We start from the raw sequence: 15,654 nt of genomic DNA on the forward strand, positions 1-15,654 counted from the left end.
TGTAGTCTATTTTTGGCCAAGTTGTATTTACTCTAATTATAATAGTGGTTACACTATTTTAAGAATATAAAAGACATTCTGAGACAAAAACCCTAAAGATAATGCATGTTTTTCTACCCAGAATGTAAAGAGAAATGGAGGGTTTCATTAAGAAAAGAGTGTTGCGTGAAGAAAGACAAAGAGGAAAAAACAAAAATATAACAGTTGATGTGCATATCCTGAAGAAAGAAGAAAATCATGAGACGTTCATACAAGAAAAACTTACAACTTTGACAAATTTTAGAAACACAAATTCTGCAAGTCAAAAGGACAAGGATAAAGGGTACTACATTTTCTACTGTATCCGGTCAGGGAACCCTGTTGATGGAAGTTACAAGAGCTCAGGATGTATGGCTTACACATCATTTAAGATTAAAAGTGATTGGCTGAGCCACAAAATCATTGTACAACGCACCAGCAAAGAGCACAATGGCCACAATGCAACTTGTGAACAAGAAGGACACTTTCAAACAGTGTGTCCAGATTTGGTCAAACAAATTGAAGAATGGATCTCATTGGGGGTCAAGCCAGATATCATTCTACTGGAATCCCACAAATGGTCCAGATCTCGTGGACACACCGACTTGAACAACCGTCAGTACTTTGTCACTCCAAAGGACATTGAGAATATACGTACATGCTTGGTACGCCGAAGCCATTTGGATAAAGATGATGCTGTTAGTTCAGCCAAATTATTGACCAGTCACCTCAAGGATAATGTTGTTTTTTTTCAGCCTTTTTCCCATGAGAAGGATCTCATAATTATCCTTCAGACTCCCAACATGAGAGAGAATCTACACAGACATGGAAAGAACATTATATTTTTGGATGCTACTCATTGCGTCAACCAGTATAATTTTCCACTTTATACCCTGGCTATAAGAGATGACTATGGCCATGGAGTTCCAGTCGCATTTATAGTAACAGGCAATGAGAAAGAGGCAACACTAGAGATAGCTTTACAGCAGTTAAGGAGAGTGTGTCCTGCTGCACCAAGGTATGTATATATACATTTTTTAGTTTAATTAAATTTACATACTTGAAGTAGAATTATTGGTTTTACCCAATTATTGGAATTATTATAGAATTACCCCCAGAAATCTCACTGCCCTGCCAAAAAATTACTCTGTAACATTTTATTTTACAGTGCACTTGTTACATATGTTACATGTACTTAGCATAGTTATTACATTCTTAAAACAAGAAAAATGTTTCAAGAAATTTACATTCTGATGCAACACTGCATAAGATGTAAAAGACTTGTTTTCAGAGAATGTATCTTTAATATAGTCTCATTATGTCTTACTCCACACTGGCAGAGTTTTTCACATGTAAAAAATAAATAAATCTGCTAATGCAGTTATATATAACGCATTTGTATTTATCTTTATTGAAGGATATATATATATATATATATAGTTAACATGGCTATTGTTTCTTCATCCTTCTTGTATGCTATTTTGTTTCCTCTAGGTGCTTTATGGTGGACAAGGATATGTGTGAGATGAATGCCTTGCGGAAAGTCTTCCCAGAGTCAGATATCTTGCTTTGCTGGTATCATGTTATGCAAGTATGTATACATACAAATGTATATATTCTTTATATTTGAAAAATGTACCGTAAGTTATTTATTGTCTCTTTTTTCAGGCTGTTGTCCGCTGGCTTTCGAAGACAGACTCTGGAGTCAGTGGGCCATCAAATACTGATGTTAGAACAGAAATCATTTCTTTCGTCAGAAAGATGAAGCTTTGTGCAACAGTGCGTACAATTAACAATTCAATTTTGCTTCCTTAATTGTACTATTACTATTTATATAACTATTTTAAAATAAACATTAAATCAGTTACATTTAACATTAAATCACCTATTCTTTTTTAATTTTGTTAAAATAGCATCAAGATTTTAAGTCAACTGCTGAACAATTCCTCAAGAGGTTTGAAGATTTCCCAGCTCTTTGCTCATACTTCAAGGATCACTGGCTAGAAATAGGACACACATGGTCTGACTTTGGACGGTGCTACAACCATGCTGACTCCGATACAAACAATCTTGTTGAAAGGTAATATTTTAAATTAAACTTATGAAACTTGATTATGAGTTAATTCACATTATGTAATAGAATCACCAGCATTTTGATGTTGTTATCATATCATAATATCAAACTAAAACAATCACATTAAAACATGCATTGTTTTTCTTTGCTTGTCCAATTAGATTTTTCCATCGCCTAAAATATCAGTTTTTGGGAGGCATTAGGAACCGTAGACTGGATGATCTTATCAGCATTCTCATCAAGAAGACAGATGGATACTTCCAGGTCATTCACGATTTGCAGGCAGCTGGAAGAATGAAAAATGCCTCTTTGAAGTCAGGAGAAATACTTAAGTCTGCCTCTAGATTGGTGGAAAAAGGTTGGCAAGATAGCATTAATCTTATATCCAACGACACGTACCTTTATGAAGTTCCATCAGAACAAACCCCTGGTCTATCCTACAAAGTTTGTCCATCTGAAAGTTTTTGTAGCTGCCCAATTGGAATCAGAGGACATCCCTGTAAACATCTTGTAGTGATTGAGTTGCTGAGTAAACATGACTCTAAAAAATTTCCTGCTTTGGATCATCAAATAAACGCACATGCTAGCGTACTTAAGCAAAAGAAGCTTTACTCCATTCTGTGCACTGACACAAAAGAGGTAGATGTACAAAGTTTATGTCATGAGAGAATTTACCACACTTCTGCGATGACATTTCAATGCACCTGTTGTACATACTCTTACATTGAGAAATGTGCTTGCTTTCTACTGGCAAGTGAATTATTTGATGTCATATCAACAAGAGCTGTACCTACTTTGTGGCAAGAAGACACGTCAATGCAGTTAAATGTGAACACTGCAGCAAACCACTCAAAAACTGAAGTGCAGAAGTTAAAGGAAATACTGGAGAGTGTGCAGAATTGGCAGACAATTCCTCAGCACATTAGCCAGCAAATTCAAAACCTGCATGACAGTGTAACAAATGCCAGCATGAGTAGATCAACAGCCGCATTTTCAGCAGTAACTACAGACCTGACAAGAAAGATAAGACCATTGTTTCCACACAGAGCAAAAAACATGAAACGAAAGTATGGACTGAAATTCAAAAGACGACAAACTAAATTATAAAAGTGAATGTAGATATGAAAAAAACAAACTAAGGCACTAAGACAATGTAAAATATACATTTAAAATTAACTTGCTAAATTTAAGTGTGCATATGAGAAATGAAGTGAAGGAGGCTGCTGATTTTTGGATGTTTATTTTACTTATACATTTTAAATGCATCGTTTTACAACATCTGAAATCTGAAAAAAATAGTAATAATGCCATCTTTAATTGTAAATAAAGCTAAACAAACCATGAACGTTTTACATTACTCAGCTGTCTGAATGTGTTCTGCAACAGTGATATGTTGTATATTTTAAACCAATTAAATGTAACATTACTTGCTTAACTGAGATGACAATGTTTGTTACAATTTAACAATCATTAGTTATTGTGTTCAATGGCTCAGTGAACCTCTACTTAAACTGACTGATTAAAAATGAGATGACAACATCTACCACTTGTGGTCCAAGCGTATGGGTTAGCAGACTAAAAGGTGATTCCTCTCCCAGTTTTTCCCTTAGCAAGTGCTGGAGAGTGCAGAGTGTATTCCTGTAAATATCAATGGACAGATTTTAAAGCAAGATGCAAGTTTAAAAAATCTAAATGTGGAAAGCAACTTACTTTGCAACGTCTGCCTCAGCACTGGGAACACTTTCAGTCATGTCTAGGTGTACATGTCGCCCAAGCATGGCTCCCAGATCCTGGGCCAAATCTGTGGCCTCCCCTTCACTGAGAGCAGAGAACATGCTTATCTTTGTCTTTGCTTTGATCGGCCGCTGTTCTCTGAGCTCCTCAGGGAGATCCTCTTTACGAACCTTTAGGTAAAACCAATGTTACTGTTTTATAAATGTTTTGCTCTAATTTAAAAGTATAGCAAATAGCTATAAGGTTTATATAGAGAGCATATACAAACCCTAATCAGGCTTCTTAACAGATTGTTAGACATGTTTTCTGCCATGATTCTTCTCTTCAGTTCATCTTGGGTTACAGTGTACTTCCTTTTGGTGCCTGGCACTGACAGCCTACCCAGAACTGTATAGTTTCCTCCCTGGGTTGTTTTGTCTTCTTTTTTTTCCTCAGGCATCTTTTCCTCCTCTATACCTTCTATTTTTCTTTTCTTGGCTATGTTTTTCTCTTGCTCACTCTCAGCAACCGTTTGCTCCTCTTCACTTTCTCTTTCTTCTGCTTTGTTTTCCTCTGCTTCTCTTGCCTGTGCTGCATAAACAAAACTCATAGTCAATCACCAGTATTACAAGATTATTGTTGCACAGGTTAAGTATATCATCTGACAAATCAAAACAACAGAAAGTTATGCTTGTGCACCCTATGCTGTTTTTAAAATATCTTCCTAAAATGTAAGAAAATAGTGGCACATGATTTTAGATATTTTAACTGAATTGATTTCATCAGGCTATAAATAGACAAACACACCTTCTAAACTACTTCGCATTTTGTCCCTGATCTGTGCACGCCTTGAAAATGCATCGGCCAGTGTAAACCAGGATGTACAGTCAAGTTCATCAATTAGTTCTTTGGGAGGATCCTAGAGGAAAGAATTGAAACATAAATTATTTGTTTTATTTTAGTGACATGCACAGTGCCATGATTGAAAGAAAGAAAAAAAAGTGCTAACCAACATCTATGAAACCATTTTACTTACCTTCAGAAAGTTCTCTGCATAGAGTAACACAAATATGCCGCATTCAGACATGTTTCCTTGCTGTCCGGGTACCCGCACTTTCAGGGCTGGCATAGAATCTGCAGAAAAGGTGCGAGGCTTTTTTCTTGTGTTTTTCCACATTTCTGTTAAGTAACTGCAATACAAAAACAACCTTATTAAATGTTTATCTCTATGATATTTTATTGACCTTTTGGTAACACTTTACAATACGGGTGCACTAATATGCATTAATTCATGTTTAACTAATGCACAGATAATCATGAGTTAATGTATGACTCATGAAGAACTACACCATTAATTAATGATTACTGCATCAGCAACTAATAAAGAGTCGATATGATTAATAGATTAAGTAATACATGAATTGCTATTAATTCAATGTGTCATTGTGTATTAATTCCTTAATAACATTTTATTAACTAATAGTGTAAATTAATGTGTTAATTACCACAATTAGTCAAAGCTATGCACTTCAACTTCCAGTTGTCTGCTTTAATTAATCATTAGCTAATGATTTGCAAAGGTATCATTATGTTATGACTTTACTTGTTGAGGCACATCATTATTAACTAGTCATTTAGTAATTGTAGTAATTTACACATGAATTTGCACTAACAATGAAGTAATTAATCATGTATAAATGCATATTAGTGTACCTGTATTATCTGGAAGTTGAAATACAAGGCTTTGGCTCATTCTGGTAATTAACATATTAATTAACACTATTATTTAAAAAAATGAGTTATTAGGGAATTAATCCACAATTACATATTTAATTAATAACAATGCATGTATGAACTAATACATTAACCTTACAGACTCTTAATTAGTTCCTAATGTGGTAATCATTAATGAATAGCTTAGATAATCATTAGTTACACATTAATTCAGTATTATCTGCATTAGTTAAGCATGAATTAATGCTTATTAGTGCACCCGTATTGTAAAGTGTTACCGAACTTTTTGTTAAAGCATGCCTTGTCCTTGCTTTGCAACATTATACTTGCTCATATCTTAAAGAGATAGGTCACCCTAAAATGAAAAATCTATCAATCTATAAATCTATCAATAATTTAATCACCCAAATGTACTTCAAATGACTTTCTTCTGCCAAACAGAACACGAGCAGATTGTCATCTTTGAGGATTGTCCTTCTCAGTCAGTTTACAATCAATGACAATTGTCATTATAAAACAGAATTATTTCAAGCTTTATAAATAGAGAATGAACAGTTCTGAAATTGCATCCATCTCTGTGAGAGCCCTAAACTGTAATAAAAGTGTCTGTGCACCACAGTCTAATTATTTTTTTAGCCAAACAGAAAACTTTAAGGCACTTTTTTATCCCTTTATATATTAACAGGACAGCTAGGAAACTAAGATTATTGTTCGCTAACCATTATCCACTTTTCAAGTTTGCTGATATCAAATTGAATTTGTCTTACTGTTACAAACATAGTGTATGGTTTAAGAAGCCTTGGAATATAATAAATGTGTAATGACTACTACTTTCAACTGTGGTCCTTTTTCATGCTATATGGAGTTCAAAAGCTAACATACAGTACTTATTATCGTCACTGTATGATAATGACTAATCCCAGGTAACCATTTCAAAGTCCTCCTTTGTGTTCTATAGAAGAAAGTCATGTATGTTTAAAACAAATTGAGAATGAGTAAAAATTTTAATTTTGTGTTGTATTTACATAAAAATATGGGCCGATATACAACAGAACCAACCTTCGAATGTTTTGGAACACATCCATGCTGTCACTCACTTCCTCAGACTGGGAGTCTAGCATTAAAATGCAAGGCCTAAATGTACAACACAATTGATTTAACACAGAGAAATCTAATAATATAAATGTTTGGTAATGGACTAAAAGTAGCAGCGTTATTTCATTGTGGGGTAACAGCACCAAATATAATTACCCAAATGCTAAATACATATTTACCTCCTTTTTTGCACCAATTTTCGTCCCCTTTTGATGTGTTCCACTTCTTCATTTCCAGGGAAGCACACAATCATGAGTCTCCAGTGATTTCTGAAAATCATTAATAGACAATACAAGTAAAATAAGTTTTGATAATTGCATATGTGCCATTCACAGTGCTACTATTTTAAGGGGCACCATCACTTCCATTATTTTAAATGTTTAAATGGGCATCTAATATGTAACATGAAAAGTTAATTAGACTGGTTATTGCATAATAAACCCCAATATGTGTTGTTACTGAGAATCAACACACTGTTAGAAGGTGCGACTGGCCATTCATATTTGAGCTTGACACAGAGCTGTGTAATAAGTCATAACAACCAGTAAATAAATAAAGTTCTCACCCTAGAACATTCTCGACTATCAAAAGATAGTCCTTTCGAAAAATGTCCTCATGTTTTGTCCAGTTGATGACACCAGAAAATCCACTAAAATTGCACAGATGACATGATAAATCATGTGGTTACAATTATTCTTCAATAATAGGATTCAATATATAACTATGACACTACATGGCTTCTTCAAGAGCCATGCAAGGCTAGACACTGTAGCATGAACATCTAAAAAATATATAAAGAGAAACTGGCTGTGAAATTCAAATTCATTTAATGATCCCTTTATCTTTCTTAACATATCAGTAACTCCTACCTGGTTTTTAATTTAGTGTAAAAATGCACTGGGTAGATCAAAGATTTCCGCCTTATATGACGTCCTAATTCTTCATGAACAGACCTAGAAAGATTTAGTTGAAAATTATTGCTAAGAATATTATGATTTGCAGTTTTATGATGCTTCAAAAGAATTACCTCAATGCAATGTCTATGACAATGTCATTCAGCCACATTCCGTCATCTAGTGTCGCAAGTGACTCTTTCGTCAATAAGGGCACACGGAAGGACCTCAAAGGAAAAAAAGGAAGAAAAAAACAACAAATTTTTGTACAAATGTTGCAATAAAAAAATAAAACATTTTTGTACAAATGTTGCAATAAGTCAAATTTCTGGTTTATATACAGACAGACAATATTTTAATAATATTTACCCTTTATCTTTCTCCATAGATGATCTGTACAAAGAAGAAAATTAATGTTAATTAAGAAATTTGAAATTGGTTTCATATTGTGATCATCTTCAAATGAGATAAAACTTGAGCTATGAGGTATGATGCGCCTGGGTCAACAAAATATATTTTATTATTATGATTATTTAAATACAGTGATTGATTACTGTCTGTCTTATATTAGATGAGTAATAAAGAATGATGTCTCTGGGTCAACATAAAAATATGATGTTCCTGGGTCAACAAAATATATTTCATTATTATTATTATTTCTATTATTAATATTAGCCTATATAGAGAAATATTACAGTTTATTTAATATTAGATATTATATTATTATTATGATTATTTAAATACAGTGATTGATTACTGTCTGTCTTATATTAGATGAGTAATAAGGAATGATGTCCCTGGGTCAACATAAAAATATGATGTCCCTGGGTCAACAAAATATATTTAATTATTATTATTATTATTATTACTACTATTATTAATATTATATTGTGAAATATTACAGTTTGTCTAATATTAGATATTATATTATTATTATTATGATTATTTAAATAAGGAATGATGTCCCTGAGTCAACATAAAAATATGATGTTCCTGGGTCAACAAAAGATATTTAATTATTATTATTATTATTAATATTATATAGTGAAATATTACAGTTTATTTAATATTAGGTATTATATTATTATTATTATGATTATTTAAATAAGGAATGATGTCTCTGGGTCAACATTAAATATGATGTTCCTGGGTCAACAAAATATATTTAATTATTATTATTATTATTATTATTATTATTAATATTATATAGTGAAATATTACAGTTTGTGTAATATTAGATATTATATTATGATTATGATTATTTAAATACAGTGATTGATTACTGTCTGTCTTATATTAGATGAGTAATAAAGAATGATGTCCCTGAGTCAACATAAAAATATGATGTTCCTGGGTCAACAAAATATATTTAATTATTATTATTATTATTATTATTAATATTATATAGTGAAATATTACAGTTTATTTAATATTAGGTATTATATTATTATTATGATTATTTAAATACAGTGATTGATTACCGTCTGTCTTATATTAGATGAGTAATAAGGAATGATGTCCCTGAGTCAACATAAAAATATGATGTTCCTGGGTCAACAAAATATATTTAATTATTATTATTATTATTATTATTATTAATATTATATAGTGAAATATTACAGTTTGTGTAATATTAGATATTATATTATTATTATGATTATTTAAATACAGTGATTGATTACCGTCTGTCTTATATTAGATGAGTAATAAAGAATGATGTCTCTGGGTCAACATAAAAATATGATGTTCCTGGGTCAACAAAATATATTTAATAATTAGTATTATTACTATTATTAATATTATATAGTGAAATATTACAGTTTGTCTAATATTAGATATTATATTATTATGATTATTTAAATAAGGAATGATGTCCCTGGGTCAACACAAGATACTTAATTATTAGTATTACATAGATTACAGTTTGTCTAATATTAGATATTATATCATTATTATGATTATTTAAATACAGTGATTGATTACTGTCTGTCTTATATTAGATGAGTAATAAGGAATGATGTCTCTGGGTCAACATAAAAATATGATGTTCCTGGGTCAACAAAATATATTTTATTATTATTATTATTTCTATTATTAATATTAGCCTATACAGAGAAATATTACAGTTTATTTAATATTAGACATCATATTATTATTATGATTATTTAAATACAGTGATTGATTACCGTCTGTCTTATATTAGATGAGTAATAAAGAATGATGTCTCTGGGTCAACATAAAAATATTTCATTATTAGTATTATTACTATTATTAATATTATATAGTGAAATATTACAGTTTGTCTAATATTAGATATTATATGATTATTTAAATAAGGAATGATGTCCCTGGGTCAACACAATATATTTCATTATTAGTATTATTACTATTATTAATATTATATAGTGAAATATTACAGTTTGTCTAATATTAGATATTATATGATTATTTAAATAAGGAATGATGTCCCTGGGTCAACACAATATATTTAATTATTATTATTACATAGATTACAGTTTGTCTTATACTAGATATTATATTATGATTATGATTATTTAAATACAGTGATTGATTACTGTCTGTCTTATATTAGATGAGTAATAAAGAATGATGTCTCTGGGTCAACATAAAAATATGATGTTCCTGGGTCAACAAAATATATTTAATTATTATTATTATTTCTATTATTAATATTAGCCCATACAGAGAAATATTACAGTTTATTTAATATTAGATATTATATTATGATTATGATTATTTAAATACAGTGATTGATTACCGTCTGTCTTATATTAGATGAGTAATAATGAATGATGTCCCTGAGTCAACATAAAAATATGATGTTCCTGGGTCAACAAAATATATTTCATTAATATTACATTTTATATAAGGCTACAGTTTGCCTTATGGGCCTACTAGATATTGCATTATTATTATTATGATTATTTAAATACAGTGATAGATTACAGTTTGTCTTATATTAGATATTGTATTGATATTATTTTGATTGAATAACCCGCATTATTGGTAGCCTATTTGGTCCCATCCGCTAAAGTGTTTTGCTTTTCTTTTGCAAAAGGATTATGAGGGTCTGCTAAACGAATGCAGGGGAAAAGTGATATACATCAACGGGAGAAAAGATCCGACGATACGATCACGGGGAAAACACCATACCGGATCGGATGACGAAACGATCTCGGTCCGATAGGAGATTTGCACCTTATATGAGCAGTTTAGTTAGTGTTGTTAGCGTTAGTAATGCATTCATCGTGAAATTAAAAAGAATACATTACAGTAGATACAGACACGCATTTGAAATTATACGTTTTATACAAATTGCACTTACCTCTGTGAAATGAAGTAGAGACGTTGATGGCTGGCAAATTCAAAAAGTAGCGCTCAATCTGGATGATGTCACGTGATGAATCTGATTGGTTGATCAATTTTGCATAAGCACCTCCCTTGTTGACCCAGGAACGCGTCTAACTCGGCAGAATCAGGACGTGCGTGAGTCTGATACTGCTTCATAGGGCTTTGATTATGAGGCGTGTCTTAACCGAACCAGGAAAAAAAAAACTCTGCACTCAATTGGATAGACCTACAACCAATGAGAGCAACGCAGTAAGTCAACTACTTTGCATAGCACAGTTGTCAACTACAGAACTCAAATGCACGCACGCTGGAAGAAGTAAAATAACGAGTGTTGCTTCTTTTACTTGGTCCTCCATGAGTGCGACCAAAGGAGAAACTACAACGAGCACAGGGTTTTCATTGCGTCCCATCTTCTTAGTTACCATCGGAGCCAGCTGATAAATTAAACTTTTGCCGAATCCCATAGGAAGGACGGCAAACACATCTTGACGATCGACAAATGCCTTGATTGCAGTTCTCTGTTCGTCTTTTAAAATGAATGCGCTGTCGATTTCTTTTACAACGGACGCGATAGCGGAATCTCTACATCTCAGTTCTCCAGCGGCAGTCATCTGTGAGGGAAACCAGTTCAACCCAAGCGCTCTTTGATAACGTGAGGATTACGTCCCTGCAGATCATCTGTCCATCATCGTATAAAGCCCGCCCTGGCAATTTGATTGGCCCGACGATTTCTGAACCGATCATAATTACTCCTCAATGGAGCGAGTCCAGACCGAACTTCCCGATCAAAAAATGTTGTGGGCTGGGTTCGGGCTGGCATCCAGGCTAATTGAAATCATGAACAAGCTTTAAAATTACCCATTGGTCCGTGTACTTTTGCGTCCATTTGTTTTTCCTTTTTTAACCCGTAATTGAAAAATGAACGGTTGTTATATTTCTAAAACGTAAAGTTGAACACCAAAATTTTAATTTGAAATGCATAGGCTATACTCCAAATGCTGCGCAAAATAATAAATATTGACGTATTTTCAGATTTTTGTTTATGACTTTTTGTCCCTAAATTAAACATTTAAAATATTCACAAATTAATATAGAAAAAATTTAGATTTTACTGGTTTTCTAAGGCCAAACGCGGAAATTATATTTTTCCCGCAGTGGTGAAGACCCGTGTCGAACCATACGAGAGCTGATTTAGGCTATAGATGATTTATAGGCTAATAATAATAAATGTGTCTGAAAAAGTAACGAGGCATTTTAATTGTTTATTAATAAACTAGCCTAGTATTTTTTAAATCGGCTGGAAATATCTCCATCTCCGCTGTAAAGCGGATGCGCCTTTAGATGAGAAATTCATATGGTTTACATAATCAGACTGCATTTGCTTTCGATTCGAATTTATTCGTTTAAAAATTGACATTTCAAGCTTTAGCCTACATATATAGGTAGGCTATGTTTTGTTTCAGTTCATTTTTGAGACGCAATCCAGTTACGGAGACCACGAAAGCGCGCCTGATTGTTTTCTTTTATTTTACAAAAGCACAACGTTTTCTTGTTATTGTGAGTTTACACAAATAAAAGTAGTTCCGACTGATGTATTTTTTATTTTCTGTATGACCAGAAATAATAGAGTATTTTAAGTTGTTTCCACTGTTGATAGAAAAACGCAAGTGTTCGCGCCCGCGCGCCTCTGGTCATGCAGAGCGCGCTCCACACTCGCACAAACCCATATGCGTAATTTGTAATAATCTTAGCCCTGTATTATTATTGTCTAACCAGTATTATGACTGACGAATTGCTTTGTTCCTTTTTTGGATAAAAGCGTCTTCTAGCCAAAATGTAGGCTAATAATAATGACAATTATTATTTGCATTTATAACTATACATGAGTTCACTTAAGACAGTAATGTTTATCAAAAAAAATTATTAATGTTTTATTTTTATATAACTTAACGTTTTACAGTTTTTTAAATGTTTTTGTTTTAGGCTACCCTATATTAATTTTTTATATGTGAAGTATTTTATTGCTTATATTATACTGAGCTTTTTCCTCCCAAAAAAATTACTTTAAAAATACAAGTAGGCTAAATGTCGTTTTTTAGAAAATTCAAGAAATTATCCATTTTGAAAAATAAAGTTTAAACACAATGGTATCCCGTGCATCCCGCACTTTTCTTTTGATAACGTTTTTTTTTTGCGGTTAAAAACAAACTACAAACTACTCAACATCCTCTTCGTCCGCCATGATTGTTTAGGCTACTCTGTGTCACAGTCTTCGTCTGCACCTGTCTGTCTTAGTCATCTTCACTACACTTCCCAGAATCCTCCTCGTCTCCACACCTGTATTCACTCCCTCACTTACCAGCCTGTCCCTCGTTATCATCATCAGTGTCACCTGTTTTCACCTTGTTATGTCTGATTCATGCTTGTATTTAGGTTGCTTCTGTTCAGTCTGTCCTTGTCGGTCGTTGAACATGTTACGTGTTTATGTTACGTGTTAATGTGAGAGTTACCTTTTGCCTGTCAACCTGCCTGTACCTGTTTGTTGTTTTGGGAGATCTTAGTAAATGTTGGAATTGGAGATTTCTGTCTCAGCCTCTTCTTCATCCTGCACCATAACCCGTGACACTCTGAAGTCACGTTTGATTTTGAGGGATTTTGCGAGATTTTCCGTCTGACCTGGGAATGCTCGGGAGTCAAATCGGTTCGTGTGTGATGTGTTGATTTTGCCGTGTGGCTGCGCACCACACACAGTACGACCAAAACTGTTAGACCCGTGATTTTTTTATCGCTGTGTGCAGGGGCGTAGCAACCGGGGGGGACGGGGGGGACACGTCCCCCGCACTTTTAGAAACAGGTGATTCTGTCCCCCGCATTTTTTTTTGACTCAGCGCCAATATTTCCGCCCGTGTTCTCTGATTTGTTACTTAGACTTGAGTGAGCTAACATTCAGCCAATCACAGCGCGAAGCATCTATTGGGCGCGTCTGCCATGAGCTTCAAATCTCTTGTTGCTCTTGCGAATTTTCGTGTTTGTTTACTCGCTTTGCTGTTTGGCCGTCTAATGCACCCCAGAAAAAAAGCAGAGGACTACATCATTTTTTTTCAAACACACACTGTTACAGTATGTCGCGATGACATGAATCACACGTAAAGTTTCCTTGTTATGATTTAACCTACTGTAACGCTGTAAGACGTGTAGACAACAGAACCCGTATGGACCTCGTCACGTCGCGCCGGATTGTGCCGAGTGTGTGTTAAATGCTCTCCTACTTGTTGCTTTGGATAAAAGCGTCTGTTAAATGAGACATAACAGATTATTCCCAGCAGGCACACGTCATAAGACGTTGATATTTACAAAATTCAATGTAAATTCAACATCTAATGTCAATGTTAAATTGATGTCCAATACAGAATACATTGATTTAGGTTTTATTGATATATTTTTATAAAATGTCTGTTGTATAAAATTACTGTAGGCTAGATGTAATCTGTTCTGTACTCATTGAACACTTTTTTTTGGTCCAACTGTTAAGAAGTAGGATACAAGTTATTGTTCAAGTGTAGTTTAACTGAAATATTGTAAATATCATAAAATATCTTTATTTCATAAAAATAAAGTAGGCCTATAGATGTCCACAGTTGTCTGAAAGTCCCAAGTCCTGCAATATTTTTTTATTTCGAGTATGATTTCACAAAAATAGGTTGCTGTAAGCTAATATGGCATGTTCCCAAAATTGGCACTAGGGTGCTGTAAAATGCCAATTGCTATTCCATCTAGAATTTATTATTATGAACATCACCTTTCAGTCCCTCCAGAAAAACGCGATTATGCGATCGCATGATTCAATGCATAATCAGCCAAAGTCCGCATATTTATGCGGGGGCATTTTTTTCAAATACGCCGCACTTTTGCCGTATAAATTGCCGATTTCCACGCAAAATATGCGGGGCTTGTATGATTTCATAATCCCCGCATTTTTGTTGCAAAAAAGTCACATATATCTTAGCAGAAAGTTGAAAAATGTTGCGTTTGCTTCACACGAGAGCAGCCGTTTCCCCCTGTTGCCATGGGAACGTTATGAAGTGACGTAATTACGTGTCATGAAGATCATTGAAAAGCTGTAAAACAGGAAACATTTTTTTCATATTTTATTTATTCATTTTTACAGAAGTTGTAGCATATTCCTTTTGTAAAGCTACAGAACTTGTTTGACTCATCAATGTTTTCTAAGTTTGAGCGATGTGTTTATTAAGGTCTGAAATAAAACAAGATTAAATATTCCAGCACTTTCTGTGATGTAGTATGTTTGCTTATCATAGGAAGTAATAGAGATCGCTAAGACATGTGACCAAGTGGGCGGCAACGTCATCAGAACCCAAAGAATTATGGGTATGTTTGGCCAGTTTACATGGGCTGGCACATAGCAGGCTTGCTTTCTGGCATAAAAAAAAAAAAAACAGTAGTGTGAAAAACATTATAATCCTACAAAATGCAGCGGGCTAAAGATAATATTGTCGGACCATACCGCCTAAAGCTAAATGATAATGCAAAGACGAGATACGAGGAGAAAATAAAGGAAATCAAAGGACTGGATCCGTATGAGCATAGTGACTGGTCAGGAGACGTCAACCTGCTGCCCAACTTCCAGCACCCATATATATATAACTACATGATATTAAATGTTAGTGCATACACACACGAAGTTTTCAGTAACTTCAAGTCGCTGCAGCAGGCCCAAGTCTTTTTTACAGATGG

The 15,654-nt window shown here is 33.5% G+C and overlaps 3 protein-coding genes across 3 annotated transcripts in view; 2 read left to right on the forward strand and 1 right to left on the reverse strand.

Annotated features, from left to right (window-relative positions):
• tnnt2e (troponin T2e, cardiac) overlaps positions 1-15,654 on the forward strand; it is a 147,634-nt gene that overhangs the window by 23,591 nt on the left and 108,389 nt on the right. The window lies entirely within an intron of this gene.
• LOC130080102 (uncharacterized) lies at positions 114-3,671 on the forward strand. The gene is made up of 6 exons (XM_056245399.1): positions 114-1,036; positions 1,513-1,609; positions 1,687-1,797; positions 1,932-2,098; positions 2,254-2,621; positions 3,652-3,671. The coding sequence occupies exons 1-6, from the start codon at positions 135-137 to the stop codon at positions 3,669-3,671; spliced, it is 1,665 nt and encodes a 554-aa protein (XP_056101374.1). The 5' UTR covers positions 114-134.
• Positions 3,799-4,439, reverse strand: LOC130080103 (transcription factor aptf-4-like). The gene is made up of 2 exons (XM_056245400.1): positions 4,095-4,439; positions 3,799-3,996 (listed from the first exon to the last, which is right to left on the reverse strand). Exons 1-2 carry the CDS (start codon positions 4,413-4,415, stop codon positions 3,799-3,801), a joined length of 519 nt encoding a protein of 172 aa, XP_056101375.1. The 5' UTR covers positions 4,416-4,439.

Source organism: Rhinichthys klamathensis, unplaced genomic scaffold (genome assembly GCF_029890125.1).
Source record: "Rhinichthys klamathensis goyatoka isolate OS25496 unplaced genomic scaffold, OSU_Roscu_1.1 h1tg000029l_1, whole genome shotgun sequence".
In the NCBI taxonomy this organism is placed as follows: domain Eukaryota; kingdom Metazoa; phylum Chordata; class Actinopteri; order Cypriniformes; family Leuciscidae; genus Rhinichthys; species Rhinichthys klamathensis.